The 20,233-nt window shown below is 42.8% G+C and overlaps 1 protein-coding gene across 1 annotated transcript in view; it reads left to right on the top strand.

Moving 5' to 3' along the window:
- Window positions 1-245: 245 nt before the first annotated feature.
- Window positions 246-20,233, top strand: part of serpini1 (serpin peptidase inhibitor, clade I (neuroserpin), member 1) — a 30,617-nt gene continuing 10,629 nt past the window's right edge. Inside the window, exons 1-4 of the mRNA XM_079574638.1 lie at window positions 246-339; window positions 14,756-15,048; window positions 16,147-16,377; window positions 18,259-18,453. Coding sequence (XP_079430764.1) covers window positions 14,769-15,048; window positions 16,147-16,377; window positions 18,259-18,453 — 706 coding nt within the window. The 5' untranslated portion in view covers window positions 246-339; window positions 14,756-14,768. The remainder of the gene's footprint in view (window positions 340-14,755; window positions 15,049-16,146; window positions 16,378-18,258; window positions 18,454-20,233) is intronic.

The following is a 20,233-nucleotide window of genomic DNA, read 5'->3' as shown; positions in this document are numbered from 1 at the left end:
TTGATTCACAGAGGTTTTAATTTTACATAGTATGGCAATAATTTTAGAAATTTTAGTCTTTAATGTATTTATGTGCGCTTTCCAATTTAACTTATCATCAATATTGATTCCCAAAAAGTCAGTAATATAAGAATTCTTCGCTGACACCCCCACGGAACAAAGGCGGAAACACGAAGACCTCACATTTTCGTCGCGCGGACACTCTTTGGCAGGTGTATTGGACCAATGGCGCGGGGGTGGGCGGGGTCTGCGGCAAACGAGCTGCGGCGGTGGAGGAGAACGGCAGACACCGCACGCATCTCCTCCATCCATCTGTCCACACCTGACCTGCGATTATCGGTAAGACACGCTTCCATCTCACCCCCTTTTCCCCTCCCCACCTTGTAGCACCTCTGCTTCACCGCAAACGACGCTTTTCCCCTCTCACTTTAATGCTTAGTAAAAGACACACCTGGGTTAATTTATCCCATGCAATTTAAAGAAGCATGAACGTGTAGGCGCGGGAGGGAGGATGGAAACGCCAGGGCGCAATCAACATGTGTAGGATTGTTACAAGGAGAAGAGGGCGCGTGAGACGAAGAAGCACATTGCAACCACAACCAAAAAAAAAACAAACAAACACCCATTTCCCTAAAGCTGATCAGCGTCTGCACACCACCTCGGGCTATTTGGGATTTGTCTCGCTTTTTTTTCCCCCCTCCACGCGCTTGCTTGTCTTTTGCATTGAGAAGCGGCTTGGCCATTGCAGTGTATGGGTTTTGTCCTTGAAATGCACAGGCAAAGGCGCTGCGAGTGTGTGTGGATGAGAGCGTAAATGAACAAATACTGGAGTAGTAGCAGCCCCTGTGGTTCTACCCCCCACCCCCCCATCCACACCCCATTTGTACACACTCATTACTTATCCTTCACAGGTCTGCGTAATCTTTTTGAAGTAAGAAAATAGTTGCTGTAGGGTGTTTGAGTAAAGGGCTGTGTCTGTCATTGGAACCACACCAGCAATATAGTAAAGGCTTAAGATGAAATATGCTACTTTGAAATGCTCAATATATCGCAAAATTATTGTTATTGCAAATATTCTGTGATGCGATATCCTTATCAGTCCCCGTGGTCTTCCATCTGACTGCGATTTCCACTTTTTGTCTGCAAACAGAGCCTTAAATATGAACTTAAAAATACTCAGAAGTTCAGTTTGAGCCATAATTTTACAGATTTACCTCCATTTTAGCCATGTTGTTGCCGATCTTGAATTTTAGTCATAATACCATTTAAGTTTAAATGTAATTGTATGTACTCATTATCTCACGGCCCTATACTTCGAAAGGCAGGAGTCGTTCATGACCTTTTGACTCGCTATATGCATGTTATAGTAGGCTGCACATGACGTGAATGGCCATAATCTCAATATATTAATCCCAAAGCATTTGTTTGAGGTTAATCCCAGGGGTTATGGAACCAGCTGTTTTCTCACAGCGCTGTACAATGGCCAATTGCATTCATTGTTTTTGATTTTTATTATTCTTCATGCATAGGCAGAACATGTATATAGCTTAGACTTACCTTCAATAAGGTGGAAGCTGGTTTCTCTCAATAGACGTCCATTTTTGCTAGGGCTGCAACTAACGATTATTTTGGTAATTGATTAATCGACTGATTATTTTTACGATTAATCGATTAATCGCTTGGCTGTGAAAGGTGCATGGAAATTGTATTTTTTTTTCTATTTTTTTATCACATAAAGCTAAAGTGGCGCCGCTTGAGGACACGTGGATGGAACTTAAAGTAAACGTTTGTAGGAGGCTCTTTGTGCTAATTCTGCTTTGATTGGACGAGACAAAGACAGATATTTATGAAATTTACGATGTACAAAACACTGCACACCCTAACTTTAAAAAACAAAGTAGGTTTTCATCCAAAATACATAATTGTCATGTCTTTTTTTGCTCAATTTTAGTCTGTGTTTACTAGAAAACGATTAATCGATTACTGGAATAGTTGACAACTATTTTAGTCATCGATTAGTTGTCGATTAATCGATTAGTTGTTTCAGCCCGACCGTCCTGCTATATATTAACTTTCCATCTCACCACAGAATTACACAAGTTAAGTTCTAATTGAAATTGTCAAACGATATCTTAGTTTAAAGCCCCATTTTGTCCATAGTGGTACAGCAAAAACGCCAGGGATTGTGTGTGTGTGACCTTTTTGTGTTGCCAACTTTGTATTTTTACCTGGCAGTGTAGTACTGTATATAGTTTGTGTGATGAGTGATACTATGTAGTGACTAGTTAGTATCCGGATAGAAAGGATTGTCCTTGTGGTGAAGATACTGCCCGTTCCAGAGCAAACCTCTCAGTCGGACACAAGGGACATGACGCTGTCGTGTGAAATGTCAGCTCACGGAGAGAACAGATGTTTACTCGTTCATACATTTTTATGGATTTTTATCACATTGTGCACAGTTTTACTTGTACTTCAGCACTGTTTAATGACCAGTATGGTATCGGGAAATAAAGGTTTAGGCACTACTGGTATCGAAACATGAAAAGTATTGAAAGCAGGTACCAAAAAAAAGGGACAGCATTAAAGGAAGTGACTTGGTTGTTTCAGCTATAATTATTTTTTTCCCCCTATTTTAATTTTGTTTGCCCAATTTTTCCCCAAATATATTTTTTACGCATTTATTCCTTATTTTTTACCCAATTCTTTCAATATTTTTCCCATTTTTTAATTACTAATATATTAATTTTGTCTATATCTTCTCCCCATTTTCCCCCAATTTCTCTTCTATTTTTCGGAATTTGTGCCCAATGTTTTCCAGTTTCTTTTCTTTTTTTACACACATTTTTTGCTAATTTCTTTGCCACAATTTCTCCCAATTTTCCCCAAATTATTCAAAATTTTTCACTAATTTCTTGACATTGGACATGAACCCAATATTGTGAATTTTCTTTTTTTCTGCCACACATTATTATTGTTCTGTTTTCTGGTTCTGGTATCAAAAAAGTATCGTTCAGGTATCAGTATCATAAACCAAGTATCGTTAAAGTACCGGTATCGGGGAAAAAATGCAACCGTAACCAGTCCTATACACAGGCAACAAGGCCTGTTGCGATCGTAAATTTTAAGGCAGGACAGTATCGTGCTAAATAATGTTAATTGATTCTAAAGATATTAGATACCTTCAACACTAAAGCATCACTGTAAACCTTTGTTCTAAAAGTGCCTAAATATGTCCTAAAATACCATAGAAGCTGCAATAAATATGAAATACTTAAAAATACAGGGGGAAAATGCTAATAAATGCACAGGTGATAAAATTTTATTGTTTATCTGTTATTTCTCAAACAATGAGTTGATATAGTAATTATCATGACAGCCCTACAGGCAGCCTCAGCTTAACTTTATAATAAGGCTGTGAATAGGCATTTTCTACACGGCCAAGGCATTATTATGATACACATCGGACTATTCAATGCAATCCAAATGCTGCTCCAGTTCCAAGTGCTTAATGTCCCCCCGTTGTGGATTCCAGCTCTTGGCCACCGCAGTAAAGAGCGATATTTAGCATCTTTACTACTCTCCTCATACATCGCCTCATAGCGGGTCTCATCCGATCACCTGCTCCTCCCTCTGGCAGCGCCGGTTCATGCCCTTTTTGTGCCCCATTGTCCCTTCTCTCTTTATTCTTGTTTGGAGAAAGCCTCGGGCCCATTCACTTTTACCACTGACCCAAAACACGGGCCGATCCAATTATCGCTCGCAGCTCCCACTGCGCCGCCAGAGCTGTTAGCGATCCGTGTGTGTATGCGCGTCTTGAAATCTCCGAAAAGGAGATGGGATGCGCGAGGCCTGGCAAAGCGTTTGGCGGATTCAACCAGCGTGCCAAGGCGAGCAGGGGGGTCCCGAGATATGACTGGATTTCAGCCAAAAGCTTATACTAACCCCCCGGCTGTTTTCACATTCTCTCTTGAATGGTAATGGTACGGCCACACAATGTAATCGCCAAACTGTTGTTGTTATTTGGTGACACAATAGTCATATTGCGAGAAGCCACCATATAGGACCAGCTGATTGAGTTTTTTGCATGGAAACTTAAAAATGTGAAAAAGCGCAGTATTTGTCTTGATTTTTCTAATTCACTTCCATACTATAGCATTGTCTCGTTGCCCAAGCTCTTAAAGCAGTACTAACTAACTTGTTTACCTTTAATAAATCCTTTTCATAGTCCCTCGGCGGGTTAATACAAGTGTTAATAGGATGATCGGGGGGTCTTTCATGTCCCCTTGGTGTCTCTGGCCAGAAAACCACAATTGCAACTTTCCTGCCTTCAGGTCGGAGCCACCAATACACACTAATGGAATCGCGAAGAAGAAGCTAACAGGCTAACGAGCAAAGCTAACTGCGGGCTAGCGCCACTTAAACAGTATTTACAGCCAAGTTTGAGTGTAAAAAAATATCTCCATTGTTTAATTGGGTGTACAATATCCCTCTCTCCCTTCGTCTTTTCTGTCTGGCGTAGTATTTACTTAGCATTTAAATGGCATCACAAAGCATTAAATTGTTTTCTCAGTATGTTTGTGGTTGCTCGCTCTATGCGGGTGTCTGTTTGTGCTCGTCCCAGGGAAGGTCTCTCCGTTTGCATGGATTAATAAAGGCGGTTAACCTCTGCTTGCCCTCTGCACAGTGCACAATGAGCGTCCTGGGACTTAAGGTTTGAGTGCACACGATGTTGCTTTCATAACGGGGAGGGGAAGGATGGGAAAGCTGGGAATGGGGTGTTACCGGATGAGATATTATTATGTTGCTCTTAACGTGTTTCGAAGGTTGAAGGTAGAGCATATTGGATCAGGATTTCTGTGCTTTTTTCCTGATATTTGTGATTCGCTACAGCCTCAGAGATGGACAATTTCATAAATCAATCTTATTAAACCAAGATGGTGATGGCTAGGTGATTCTAAAACCATAAAAATAAAGTTCTATAAAGTCGTCTTCTGCCAGTTTTTCAAATAAACCGATACAAGACTTTTAGAATAAATGGGTCCATCTGAATTGCCTATAGGACAAGCCATATTTCCAAATGAAAAATCAAATCCAGATACGTTTTTTTTTTAACCATTGTTGTATAAACCATATAGTAAGAGTGACGTCCTTAACTTGGTTTTGGAGCAATTTCAAAGAAAAGACTTTAAGACTTACGGTATTGTTGTTGTTTAGCTGTTTGAATCCCGGAAACAGGTCTCTCAGTTTATATTTAGAGAATACTTTTCACCCCCTCTGTGTATTTTTGTTATGTGTGTAATGATGTTATGTGATATTGTGTGGCGAGCCTCTCTGTAGTCACTCTTTCTTTTTCCATTCATAGTGGTGAGCTATGAATGTAGCCACAGCTGCCTTCAACTAGACTGACAGACGCATGGCTGCCAATCTGCGACATTGCACTGGGAAAAGATTAATCGTTTTAAGGAAGAAATTACATAAATATTTGAATTAACCTCTTGACCCACGCCTTAACCGAGCGCATATTCTCTAGTTCAGCTTTACCCAAATCTGAAAGCTTCTCGACTGGAGCTTTCAGCCTATAGGACAGAGTGACGCCTCATTTGAAAGCTACGAAATTGATCATCACTTTTTTGTCACATTTTTGTTGCTTTCTTGTCACTCTTTTGTCACTTTACTGTTGTGTTTTTGTCACTTTTTCATTGCGGTTTTTGTTGGGTTTGCATCACGTTTTTGTCTCGTTTTTGTCTTTTCAAGAAGCTTTTAGATTTATGTCATGCTAAACTTCAGGTGGGAGTCTGGTCTTAGATAATATAAAACCTCTTTTCGTCGATGGAACAAGTACATTCTTTCTTAATTCAGATTTATTTTGGATCAGATCAAGTGAAAACTAAATCTTTGTGTAAGTGAATTTGTCAGATTTCTGCTTTTTCTGATATTAAATTAGTTCAAACCGACTCAACTTCAACATAAAGAACCTTTTATTCAAGCGATTTTAAGTCCTACGAGAGCCACTCAATAACACCACATTCATACTTATAGAGACTAGATGCAAGTTGGTCATTTTATACTCACTACTGCCACCTCAGGTCATAGGTGTAAGTGCATAACGGCACTTTGGACCTGAAGTAACAACTTTTTGAGTTTATAGGATTATAGAGGCAGTTGTGGTGAACAGGTCTGAGCCCATTCTACACATTTGGACATGGCTGGAACATGAAGGGGGAAGAAAATGCTTACTAAAACTCCGTATTGCTGGGTTGCAGGTTCTAGAATGTGATGATGTCATCGGACCCAGCGGGGGGCAAGAGCCAGTTTTTCCTATTAATAACATTACACTTTCACAAGTCTTAGCTAAAAAGAAAATATATGAATTTAAAAAATGATCTTTAATATCAGTCACTGGGTCCAAGATCTCTCTGTACAAGACCAAAAATTTCCTCAAAAACAAAATAATTTTTCCTCTATATAATAGTATAGGCCTTTAGAACGCTGTGATGTCACCTGCAACCCAGCAATAGGTGGGTAAAGTGCTTTGGCCATGGACACAACAGCAGCATGACCTATTCAGAGCAGGGAACCACCAAAATAGACACTAAGCTAAACATAAAATCAGATTCAATTTCCTATAATAATTGTTGGTAGTTGTTAGGGATGGGCCAAGATCAAATGCCACAAGATTTTTCATCCGTGAGTTAATAAATTATGTCATATTCTTGTCTTGTTTTCATGGAATTTGTGTCTCGTCCCACTCCCGGTCTTTGGATTGAAGAGACATTTACACTTTTACAACTTGTTCCAGTTGGATTTCTAAAATATGCCGACGTTACCTTGAAGTTTACAGAAGCAGTGAGGTTAGCAGAAATGTAGCGCAGTGGTGATTCACTTCTCCACAGCTTTATTTATATATTTTGCTACAGGTCAAGATCTATGCAGTTTGCCCCGAGCAGCTTTTACAGTAAAATCTTGTTAAGACGACCATACGAGACCGTCCCAGGCCTTTACAAATAGACGTGCAGGGGTGCGATCTGTCGCCAAATCGCCCCCAGGGCCAGTCATAATCACAGACATCACTTGTTCTAATATTTTCCCAGAGAGATGAGCCTGGCCTTGGTTAAAAAGCACGACGGCGCTTCTGCACAATTGATCAAAGAGCGCGCGGCCCTCAGCAGTTTGGGAGCGTGGAGGCTAAGTGAAATGGCTGCGATTTAGCTCGTGCAGAGCCGGAGACCCGGGTCGAGCGGAGCCGTAAGTGACTTTGGCCGCTCACAAGGCGTCACAGAGCAGAGAAATGATGACGTATGACTTTGCAGAGGCTGACATAGCATTGCCGGGCGAGCAGAAATGACTTGGGGGAAGAAAAAAACATTTGGTTATTTTTGGAGGTAGAATGTTTATACGGTTTTTCTCAACTATTTCAACACAATAGACCCATTTCATGTGACGCATGCATACTAAATTAGGTGCATGTGTGTGATCGACATGCTTTTGTTTGTGGAGAAAAACACCTGACACACAAAAAGACCATAGTAAACTTTGTTGGGAGGGACGTGAGGAGCAGCCAATGGCCGCTGGCTGCCCTGCTTTTTGACCACAAACGTGGGGGCCGCCATTGCTCCGCCGTTGCTGCAGTACCTCCATATCGCCGCTAGGCCCCCATTGAAAAGCATTGGACTTTAGACACGTTAAAAACTACTTTAAAGCCTGGTTTCAATTGTTTCAACACTAGACTAGGCTAGATATTCCTCCTGAGATAACGCTGGGTTAATAACAATATATGAAACCAGGCTGGTTTTCGTAATATGAATTTTTGAAATCTCGTACTTAATGAGGCTCGGACTGTTAGCATTGGAGCAGCGCGAGCTACACGTCACGCAAGGGCCGAGTCTACGGTGAAAATCCCGCCCGTATGTCCTTTTTAGGAACATGCTTCGTCAGAGCTGGGGAGGGGGAGCCTGTAAATCCGCCATGAATTGCCCCACGGCCGTGGTCAATCTGGTAAACGGGGAGGAGTGAGCATAAGACGTCCATTTTTTTTTACAGTCTATGGGAGCAGCTGATAAAAAGAAACTTCAGGATCCTGCTTCAGTCTGAGCAGGGAAACTCCGGTCTGTCGCCAACACACTAATATTAACATGCAATAAATGAGCCACATTTTCCCTCTCTCTTGCAACAATGACCTACGTGGATTTATGATTAATGGATAAATCACATGTTTAAAGCACGGATTCAGACCTGAACTTAAGCAGCCACCTCAAAGTAATAACATCAGCAGATTTTTACCATCTGAAATACATCACTAAGATCAGAGGAATAGTGACGAAAACAGACTTAGAGAGACTTTTCTATGCATTTGTCTCCAGCAAGTTAGACTATTGTAACGGCTGCTCACTGTTAGAGCGGCAGTACATCCAGAACGCTGCTGCTCGAGTCCTAACAAGAACCAGGAAATACGACCATATTAGTCCAGTGCTTCGGTCTCTGCACTGGCTAGAATTTAAGTCTTTTCATGATTTAGCACCAAAGTACATCTCTGACATGTTACAGCCGTATGAACCATCTCGGGCCCTGAGAACTTCTGGGAGGGGTCTCCTGGTGGTTCCCAGAGTCAATAATGAACACGGTGAGGCTGCGTTTCAGTTTCATGCAGCTAAATTCAGTCTTCATGAGGATGTGAGACAGGCCTCAACTCTGACAATGTTCAAATCCAGGCTGAAAATAGGTCTTTTTACCTGTGCATATGACAACTGAAAGTATTTCATCTGCACTCTTGCCTTTTACTGCAATTCACACATTTTTATGTTGATATTTTATTGATTTGATCTGCTTTCCTGTAATTTTATGCAACTGTGAAGCACTTTGAATTGCCTTGTGTATGAATTAGGGCTGAAAGATATATTGTTATCGTATCAATATCGAGATATGAACATTCAAAACATTGAAATAAAAAAGAGCAAGATGTACACGATGGAGATTATCATCAATGAAACTGCACTCTTTATTGATATGTTTTTATTTTTCTGAGAAATACTTCTTTTCACCTAACCCTTTGTTCATATCGCTCAGCTCTAGTATGAATTGTGCTCTCCAAATAAACTTGCCACATGGACGCACGCCAAATAATGTGCACTGGCCTTTAGATTTATCTTGTAAAGTAGTGGTGAAGGTCCTACATGACTCTGCACCCCTCGAAACTCACATTAATTCCAGTAGTTAAGAAGTACTTTTACACAGCTAACGTTGGCCTGTCTCGAGTCTCATGTTTGTCAGCTTTGAAATCCATCAATACTTCCCATTCAACTTAAAGAAATATCATTCCCAGCAAATTGAGTCAGTTGTAAAGTAAATCAGGAGAATAATGACTAAAACTGAATACTTTAAAGATTCTACAGCTCTTTGTGGCTTCTTGTGATATATGGATGTTGCAATAGTTTGGCGTAGATGTGCAACGCTATATGAGACCCAAGGAGATACAGCAGCTTTTATAGTGAAAACCATCATAGCAACATTTCATCAGAGCAACGTCCCAAGCAAAAGCCCCGCAGATTCACTCGCCGTGTGACGCAGTGAAACCGCCCTTGCGCCCGTGTTCATTTTGGGGGCTTCACAACTATAACTTTTTCCACATGAATGAAGATGCCGCAGCCCTGCTCTCCGGAGCGCGTCGTCCGGAGGTGTCGGGTTAAAATGGCATGCCCGGATTAAGGCGCGTGACGTCACTTTTCCATTGTGTAAATGTCAATGGGCCCTAAATTCTGTATGAGAATTGGGATTACACGCAGAGATTAGAGGCCGCTTTTAAAGGCCAGTCAGTTTAATTGCATGGAATTAATCAAGTTGCCGTGGATTATCCCCGAGCGTATCAGGTTAGTCACGAGAGGGCATTTCTATCTGGGTTTCCCCTCTTGACTGGGAACACCAAGAGTTAATATTAGCCTCCATAGTCAACTTGAAACTTGATGAAACCTACACGGGGAAAGGGGGCGCGCCGCACACAATGATGCTGCACACACCCGCCTGTCTGGGTCTTTTTCCTCGACACAATCCCGCGGCTGTGCGAGCGGGAAAAGATCAGCTCCCACAGCGCAGAAGGTCAGGAACATTAGCGCGCTTTACCAGACCCGCCGCTCAGCCCGATCCACCGAGACCTCTGCACTGTCTGTCCACCTCCGCACACCTCACGCTGACTCACTGACATGAGAGGGAGAGCAGAGACATCGGAGAGGACGGGCAGCTTTTGTGCACGGATAAAGGAGAGGAGTGGGAAACGATATTATCGAGCGATTGGTTATGTAGGCAGTCACTGTACATGCATGCTCCCTTTATTGGTTTAACTATTGGAGGCCTGAATTAGTTTGAACTAGAGCAAAGATTCTCAAGTTATCTGGCTTTGGGATCCACCATTAACACAGGATGACAAGCCACGACCCATGTTAACGCCCACTTTAACCTAAATCTTAAGTGTAACTTCTCATTCGAACGCTAAGACCTACAAAACTCAGCTTTCCATCACTCTTTTGTGGCTTTTTCGTCACGTCACGTTTTGGTCACTCCTTTGTAGGGATTGGACGATAAACAATGATATCATTAATCGCGATAAAAAATGTGGTAATTAAATTGATCGCCACATTTTTTTGATTATCGGGATTAGAAGATGGACGCTAAATCCATCGGACAACCAGAGCCGGTGACTATACCGGGAGTGGGTGCGTCTCCATGGAGATGTGACTAAAGTCAGCAGTACCCTATGGTCATGAGATTTGGGTAATGACCGAAAGGACAAGATCGCGAATACAAGCGGCTGAAACGAGTTTCCTTCGCAGGGTGGCTGTGCGCACCCTTCGAGATCGGGTGAGGAGCTCAGTTACTCGGGAGGAGCTCAGAGCAGAGTCGCTGCTCCTTCACATCGAAAGGAGCCAGCTGAGGTGGCTTGGGCATCTGTTTCGGATGCCTCCTGGTCGCCTCCCGCGGGAGGTGCTCCAGGCATGTCCTAGTGGGACGAGGCCTCGTGGAAGACCCAGGACACGCTGGTGGGACTGTGTCTCCGAGCTGGCCTGGTGTCGCCTCGGGGTCCCCCCAGAACAGCTGGAGGAGGTGTGTGTGGATCAGGAAGTTTGGGCATCTCTGTTGAGACTGCTGCCCCCGCGACCCGGCCCCGGATAAAGCAGAAGAAAATGGATGGATGGATGGAGAAATGGCATTTTCTGTGTCGAGCTGCTCATTAGCTGCATGTTTTGTATTGATGACAACAGTATAGTCCAAAATGTTACACAGTGCGCCTTTAAATACTTCATGTCTCACTCAATATGACATTTACAGCAGACAATGAAGAGGAATATTTAATAATTGCCCAATCCACATAATTTCTGCACCTGTCAACATGGTAATAAATTCATTAATAAGTTCATTAATCAAAACAATATACAAAACTTCAATGACATATGCCATTATTTCTTCTCGGGACGGACAGTGTACTTCTAATGACTTTTCCGTTGATGAAATGACTGACATACAGTATATTCCACAGTGGTTGTTGTCAAATACAGACCTTTTAAAGCTCCGACCGCAGCAGCGCGTCACGTCTAAAGATGTGGCGGCACGTATCCGATTGTACAGGCGCCACACGTTTGCCTGAATGCTAAGCGGCTCGGTAGGTCACTGGTGTGCTGACTCAAGAAGATGTCGACACTCGGCTGAATGGGGGAGCAGACCACTTGAGATCGCGGCTGTCAGATCACATCGGCAGGCGGCAGTAACGCGTGCTTCTGATGTGGCTTTCAAAGAGTTGAAGGCACTAGGCAGCGGGCTTCAAAGACCAAGGACGCGCCGTGCCCTATGGAGTGTGTGCCGCATAGGCTGTCTTCAGTATTAACACGCATTGACATTGACGTCCATTTTTTAAAAGTTTGGTTTTGACCCGTGAAGGTGGAGAAAGTTTGGGAAGCCTGTGCAGTTTACGAAAGGGATGCATAAAATCAGCATTTAGTACAACATCCTGCCTCTGCTCTGTAGTTTAGATCGTTAACAACACATTCTGAAATGGATAAAGGGGAAGAAAATGGATGGATAGATGGTAAGTTTGCTGGGAGCAGGACAAAAAATGCAGCCTTATTGCAGCAGGAGAAGTGACAGACTTGACCTATTGTGCATGATAAGTCTGGCAGAAAGGCATCACTCAGAAAGGTTTCATTTATTGTATGCTATTCCTGATGCATTTTCTCTGCCAGAACAAACAGGTCCACACTGTGAGTCTGACGCCTTCAAATGAGTTGATCGGGAGTCATGATTATTTCTGCAATGCTGACTGCAATATAAACTTCTAAACAACATCTGTTCTGGCGACTTCTCGTGCTGGAGCTGTGTATGAACTTGGCCAGAAAGTCGGGGGTGGACTGGCTGACCATTTGAGCTGTGATTGTGTGAGTGGCACATGCCAGAGCGGAGCGTCACGTACAGTTCTCTGGCTGCTGCTCTTTGTTGTTAATGTTGTTGTTGGGACATTGTCATCAGTGTCACTGGCTCTGATGACAATGTTGCTGCCTGCCTGTACACAGCAGCCAGCAGGTTCTAGCGCCGCCTGATTCTGCAGCTTTAAAATCACGGGAAAGAAATCGCAGAGCACAGGGACATGGAAATGAATGTGTGATTAACGGGCACAAGGGACGCGCTGTGGAGCTATATCACTCAGTCTGTTCACTTCAGAACGGGAACAATGTTGCTTGGCAACCACCGTATCAGCGCCGTGGTGAGGTGTGTACATTTTATGATCTTTAAATAGACAGGTTTATTATGATACTGTGAGAACAGTAATGTGGTGGCACTGGGGGGAGAAGTGGCAACCCAACAGGAATCTAGAGAAGTGAGTGGTGTTATTTTGAAGGCAAATACACTGACAAAAAAAAGAGTCACCTCCTGGATTTAACTCATTGTTCTGATCTGGGGTTGCTGCAGTTGGTCAGGTCAAGGTTTAGCAAGTCTGCAGTATGAGCCAGAAGGATGGCATCAACTGAACTAGCTGAACATCTTAAAGGGACTAGATGCAAGTTGATCATTTTTATACTCACTACTGCCACCTCAGGTCTTAATGCACATTCTATATTAAGCTTGTGCATGACAGCAGCAGTGGTTCTCAACCTGGGGGTCCCGAGACAAATTTGGGGGGTCACCAGATCATTTAGATAAAATAAACATATTTCATTAGCATATAATCTAATGTTTGATTGTAGCATGTGTGTGCTATTTTACCAGAGTGCCATTATTTGTTTGTAGTTTGATGATTTTTTTTCAGCCATTTGTTTTTTTTCTTTGTTTTTTAAGAATTATGTAGACTAATGTTCCCATTTCTCACGGTGTGACCCGGGCGGGGGGTTTACGAACACCTTTACCTGTTATATTGGGGGTCGCGGCTCCAAAAGGTTGAGAACCACTGCGTTAGGACATGGCTGGAACATGTAGGGGGAAAATACTCAAATTTTGACATTTTTAAAGTCTAAAGTTTAGTCCCTTTAAATGACCAGTTTATTCAATCAATGATGGCACGGGCTTATTCCAAGATGGAAACCCCAGGATTCATCAGGCTCACATTGTGAAAGAGGATTGTCCAGAGTCCAGATCTTAACCAGCTGTGAACCTGTTCATAACAATAGCAATAAAACCTATTCTGATTCTGATTCTGAACCCCATTCGAGATTCTTTGGGATGTGCTGGAGAAGGCTTTGCGCGGTGGTCACACTCTCCCAGCTAGAGCTAAACGCGATCCAAACAAGTATTAGAGTGTGAGACTTTTTTTTTCTTTTTGGGTAAGGTATTTTCTGGTCTATGAGTCACACTTTTTTTCATAGTTTGGCTGGGTGTGCGACTTGTATCAAAATATATAATTTCACGTGTTATTTTCACACTGCCAGCCGCTAGAGGGCGCTCTAGGCTTGTGTACCAGTATCTGCTACTCCTGTACCACTAAAAATGTAGAAAGAAAGTTTGACGAAAAGCAGAGGCTACTCTCACTGCAATGTAGGAAACATAAAAAGCTAGATGGCCACAATTAAAGGAACAAGTTTGCAAATGAGCTGCCGGGAGAGGCTTGTCAACAGTGCAGTTACACCTCCATGCAGGAGTTTTCCAAGGCTGGTGTGACTTATACTCCAGAGTGACTTATCATCCGGAAAATACAGTATTTGTTGCAGAGCTAATACTCTTTCACATCTGAGGCAAATATGATTCAGCTAATATCAACTGGAAACAACATTTCCAGCAACCTTGATGTTGGCTTATCAAGAGAGAAAGTCATTTTGAATTTCCTTCCATAAATATTTGACTGTTTCGGTTTTCAATTATAAGTGTAGTTTTTCTTCCTGATTTTATTGTGGTCACTCTATATTGAAGGACGGATGGCATGTCCACTCTGAAATAGCGAAACAACCCTCCTCGCTCTGCAGTGGATTGCTTGACAGAACAATCTATTCTTCATTCACTAGTTTTTGGTCCAGTGCTCAACAATTAACTCGTGTTTTCTCTCCTCCACTCCCCATCCTTTTTATCCATCTGCCCATCTGTCTCTGTCCCTTTTGCGAAATCCTCTTGCCCTTCATCTCTTCTCTCTCTCTTTCCCTCCCTCCCGTAATAATCTTGCGTTGTGTGCGCCTTATCGCTCCATCCCGGTCCGCCCTCCCCTCCTCTGTCGCTGCCACTCCCAAATCTCTCTCTCCCTCCCGTCTGCGCCCCTGATTAATGTCCGTCTCCCTCCTCTGTTTCTCCTCAGTCAGCTCGGCGCGATGTCGATCATGGTGCCCCCGCCGCTGCTGCTCCTCCTCCCTCCGCTCCTCGCCGTCTTGTTGCCGGGCGACAGTTGCCGGGCGGCGGACATTCCCGAGGACATCACGGCGGAGTTCTCGGTCCGACTGTACCAGCGGCTCCAGGCCAGGGGGGGCCAGGACAACATCGTGTTCTCGCCCCTGAGCGTGGCGCTGGCCCTGGGCATGGTGGAGCTGGGGGCCCGGGGCGACTCGCGGGACCAGATCAGACGGGCTGTGGGCTTCAGTCAGCTGCTGCCGGGTGAGACTCGCTTCTTTTATATACTAAGCACGTTTTTAAGACGAGACACGGCAGGTGAAAACATAACATTTTCATGAAGCTTTTACACTTTTTAGATTTAAAAGATTTTACTCTAGGGCTGGGTGATATGGCCAAAAAATTCAATCTCGATGTATTTATTTTTTACTCAGTTTGGACAATTACGATTTCAATCGATTTTATTTGAAATAAACTTTAAAAAGTCTCCTGATCTTTTATATGAAGAAAACTGCACAGAGTCCTGCTCATTCATATTTCATAATGTAGCTACAATTAGGCCTATTTCAGAAAACATAACCCTTTATTTAAAAAGTGTTATTTCAGTTTTAGATATTCCCTCTCTGCTCTCAAAAGTAAAACCTCTTTATAAGCCATAGAGTTTTCACGTGTTTTAGTTTTATCGTCTTCATGCCTCTGCCGTGATTGACAACCGTCTCCATGATGACTCAAGGGAAAGGGGCGGAGTTAAATGGTCCGCTCAGAGCAGAGTGAGAGAAAGGCACAGGAGCAGACCGGAGGAAAGTGGGAAAGTTTTAGCGGAAGAAAACTCCACTGTATACTCGTACCTTTGTGAAGCAGCAGAGATTGTCAGAAAGTCACTGCTTCTCCGCTGGTGTCATTTTGCTACAGAGCGTCTAAAACGCTGATAAAATGGCCGCACGGGGGGACATGGAGCGGCGGACTTGATTTTACGATTTAGCCATTTTCCAAATTGTCTGTTTTTAAAAGCATGAATTAATCTGATATATTGCCCAGCCCTACTTTACTCTATTTATTGTATAATTCATGCCATGCAGAAGTCATATTATTCGAAAAGTTTTCATTTCTGTTGCCAGCTTTTGGTTGTGGTTTTCACACAAAAACAATGTAAAGAGCTGCCAAAATACAGTACAATGTCAAAAAGAATTCCCCCCTTAAACAAAGGAAAATGTGTTTTTAAAAAAGTATTAATGTTTTGCTGAATCTTAAAGGAACAGGCCACAGTTTTCCATACTGAGATATCTCTAAATTTGACTTGTAAACTTTGTATTAAAAATGGCATTACTGTTTTCATCTTTGGTCTCTCGTGTTCTTTCCCAGGCACAGAGTTCTCCCTGCTGCAGAACCTCACCTCAGCCCTCTCCGAAGACGAGGCTCGTTACGTGGTGAGGTTCGCCAACGGCCTGTACCTGCAGGAGGGCGTGTCCTTCAGCCCGGAGTTTGTGCACCTCATGAGGAAGTTCTTCAGAGCTCAGGTGGAGACGGTGGACTTCAACAAATCAGCCGCTGTCGCCGAACAGATCAACCACTGGGTCGAGAACCACACGGAGAGTAAGGAGGCATTTGTGTTCTGAGCTGTGTGAATGAGCTGGCTGATTATGATGATTAACATTCCTGGATGTGTCTTTGTTTCTGTGTTTCTCTACGGTGACTTTTTATACACTGCCCAACAAAAATAATGTCACACGCTCTAATATTTTCAAGGACCGCCTTAAGCTTTGATTACAGCACACATTCGCTGTGGCTTTTGCAATGTCAAAAGATCCAGTGTATTCAATTTTCACCAAGGTCTTGTATTGTCTCCTTGAACCACTCTTTCACAACGTGAGGCAGATAAACCCTGGCATTGTTACCCTTATATTTAAGCACATTTAACCTGTTATTTGCTGTCCCCCCGATCAGGAGGTTTGGGTCTGGGGTTAGGGACGGAAATTGCGAAGTAAGTTGTGTTTCACTTACACTGATCTAACACATATCTTTAGAAACTAGAAGGTCTTGGCTTTCAAATGATGCATCACACTGGCATATAGGCTGTAAGCTCAAATGACAACACGCTTTGAGATTTGCATGGTTGGAGAAAATAACTATAACCCTATGGCAGAAAACGGGGTCTCTCTGAATGTTACTTTTAAACATTTACTTGTAACTTCATCCAAATGTTAAATTATTGATTGAATATAGAATTTTTCGTTTTAAAAGAAAAGAATAAAATCTAAGGGAAACGATTATTTCTTTAGACCAGGGGTGTCCAAACTTTTTTTCACTGAGGGCCACATACAGAAAAATATAGAAACAACTGAGCCGCACTCAGTAGAGGTCAGATATAACTTTACCTCTATTGTATAAAGTTGGCAAATTCAATAAAATGTTAGCTATGCTTTTTAATTGAATATGCTTTCTATTAATAGATTTTAATTTATTATTTATATATATATATTCAATTAATGGCAAAAAAATAATAATAATAATAATTTGCAGCGGGTCAATTAAAAGTGGGCCGCAGTTGGCTCGTGGGCCGCAGTTTGGACACCCCTACTTTAGACCCATCCGTTAATGCCTTTGTGGCAACCTTTCAGGAGCAGTGAGTGACCACAGTGCAGAGTCCAGGGACCAATTTTAAGATATTGAGTTAGGTTTGGTTAGGACGACCTCGCTGGAGGATTGTTCCGGTTGATGAGGGAAGCCCAAGGACCCGATGGAAACACAGGGATGGACACAGGGGGCGCGATCTTGTATTTCTAAACGCAGGCTTTAGACGTTTGTGCTGACGTAACCCTCAGTTTCATACCTGAAGTGGGCGATGGCAAAGTTATGAACAACAGTGGCCCCTCCCCGAGCTTTTTCACGGCGTGTAAAGCCCAGAGCCCCGCGTGACACTCTTCAATACCAGAACCAGCTCTCTTCGCAGCTTTGTCTTCTTTCTCCTAGGACATGGCCGATGTTGAACTCGCAGTGGAATAACGTTTGTAGTATGTCCTGTGGGAGCTTGAAATGCTGAATGAAGTACAATGTAAAGATGAGGGGAGAGAAGGAAGCGCTCGTTGCAGTCAGCTCTACACCTCAGTCGAAATCCATCTTTCTAAGCCACACCCCCACGCTCTGACCTCGCATTCAGTTGCCACAATAGTCTGCGCTATTGCTGTTGTTGCGGCAGGTGGAAAATCTGGAAAAGAAATGAATGACCACATGATTTGTTAATCACTATACCACAGCACTGGCTACTTTGCAGATCAGTTCATTTGTCCAATACACTGCTGCAATGCAAACGATCCACCACCTTTCAAATGAGGCTTTCCAGTTAAGAAGTTTATAGATTTGAGTAATGCCGAACTGGAGAAAATTAACCCTAAGGTGGAGGAGAAGAGGTTAAAAAACACCAACCCCAAAGTTGTTTTGCTTAATTTTAATCTTTTAATCCCTTTCCCGCTCCAGGTAAGATCCACGACCTGCTCTCTGCCGACGACTTCAACAGCTTGACCCGGCTCACTCTGGTCAATGCCGTCTACTTCAGGGGCTCCTGGAAAAACCAGTTCCGACCAGAGAACACGCGCACCTTCTCCTTCAGCCGGGACGACGGCTCCGAAGTGCAGACGCTCATGATGTACCAGCAGGCGGACTTCTACTACGGTACAACAACACACGGGGCAGAAGTGGGACATCATTGAAATAAGGTGGTCACCCTAAAAACGAATCGCCCATTTCGTTTTGCTGCAATTTTCTCTTCAAATAATGTCTTTGAGTTCAGCCTCGAGCCCCTGGTGGTTTGTAGGGCCTTGTACATTTGCTTAGTTTGCTTATATTAAAAACAGCTCTGCCTCTTTAGTTTAGTGCGACTGTGTAGAAAGCATTTCCCAAGGCCCTTTTTATCTGAACTCCTTGAAATTTTCTGCCCATATTTCCCGAGGTTATTTAAAATCCTAATCCAAGATCTAAAATATTCATGCACTGAGGGAGGGCTCCTCGCTGTTCCAAAAATCCCCCCTCTTACACAAACTACTTTGCTATGCCTTTTTGAATTCACTGGTAAGCTTTGAAAGCCACTTTGTTAATGTCATACAATATTAGTGGAGCTGAGAGTGACTTTTTTTCCCCACTTGACGGCGAGATTCGATATTGGCAAACGTTTTGTGACTTTAGAAGAAGCAACAAACAGGGTAAATTTCCCCTGAGATGGTATTTAAATCTGGATTTATTTATTTATTGTCAGTTGTTTTCCGGAAACAGTGATTGGGTATATAAAACATTTTCTTTAGGACTGAAGGACTTTGCATTTTTCTTTGGATTGATTCTTTTTTTCTTTCAAAGAGTTTAAACTAAAGCTAGAATGGTATTTCAGAGCCAGTATCCAAACTAACATCATAAAGCCACGTTTTTAATGTTTTGCACCTTCAATTATTTTAATGCTAATTATATTTTACAGAAGTGGGTCCCGAGTTGTTTGTTGAGTGATTTTAGGGGTACTAGATTAATAATCTGTTTAATTAATTGATTGCATACTTTGCATTTATTTTAGAGTCAGTACCAGTGGGAGACTTGTGTAGCAATTTTCAGACTTACTTGGTCATTGCTCCACAAACTTGACTTTGACTTTGACTTTGACTTTGACTTTGACTTGCCTATTTGTGACTTGAGTCTTACTTTAAAGGGGCTAGATGCAAGTTGGCCATTTTATACTCACTACTGCCACCTCAGGTCACATGTGTAGCTGCAGCTTCTATATTAAGCTCATGCATGACGGCACTTCGAACCCGAAATAAAGCTTTTTGAGTGACAGTGCAGGATTTTAGAGGCAGTTGTGGTGAACAGGTCTGGGCTCATTCTACACATTAGGACATGTTTAAACTCTGTATAGTCCCTGTAACTTGCACTTAAGCATTTTAAAAAGAAGAATTATTAGTCCAAAAGAGACAATTACGCTTAACGTTTGTGACTTGAGGTGATTTGCCAGTTTGATGTGTAATGGCAAATACTGTAAAGCCATGGCCAAACTGCCTTTGCTCTGCCTGATCCCGTCAGACCTTGGAAGCTAAGCAGGGAAGGACCTGGTTTGTACTTGGATGGGAGACCGTTTGGGAACACCAGGAAGTGAGTTGGTTGCCAGACTGACTGGTTGCCTCGCTTCCGTCAGTCTACCCCAGGGCAGCTGTGGCTACAACAGTAGCTTGCCACCACTGAGTATGGAGTGAACGAATAATTCATTCATTCATTCATCTTTTTTATTTGAGCATCTGAGCTCCACAAAGTTCTTCATAGGAACAGAGTTCAGCAGAGTAATTCAGCAAAAGAAAGATACATGCATAGGTGAATCGCCAAATAGATAAATAAATAACGTGGATATGATGCTCAAAAGGATAATGACGACAGTGTGGCGCTTTGAGAGACTTGGTAATACAGGGTTGTAAAGCGC

This window comes from Gobius niger (assembly GCF_951799975.1).
Source record: "Gobius niger genome assembly, chromosome: 1".
In the NCBI taxonomy this organism is placed as follows: Eukaryota; Metazoa; Chordata; class Actinopteri; order Gobiiformes; family Gobiidae; genus Gobius; species Gobius niger.
Note: the sequence above shows the minus strand (reverse complement) of the source record. Positions and strands in the feature narration are given on the sequence as shown.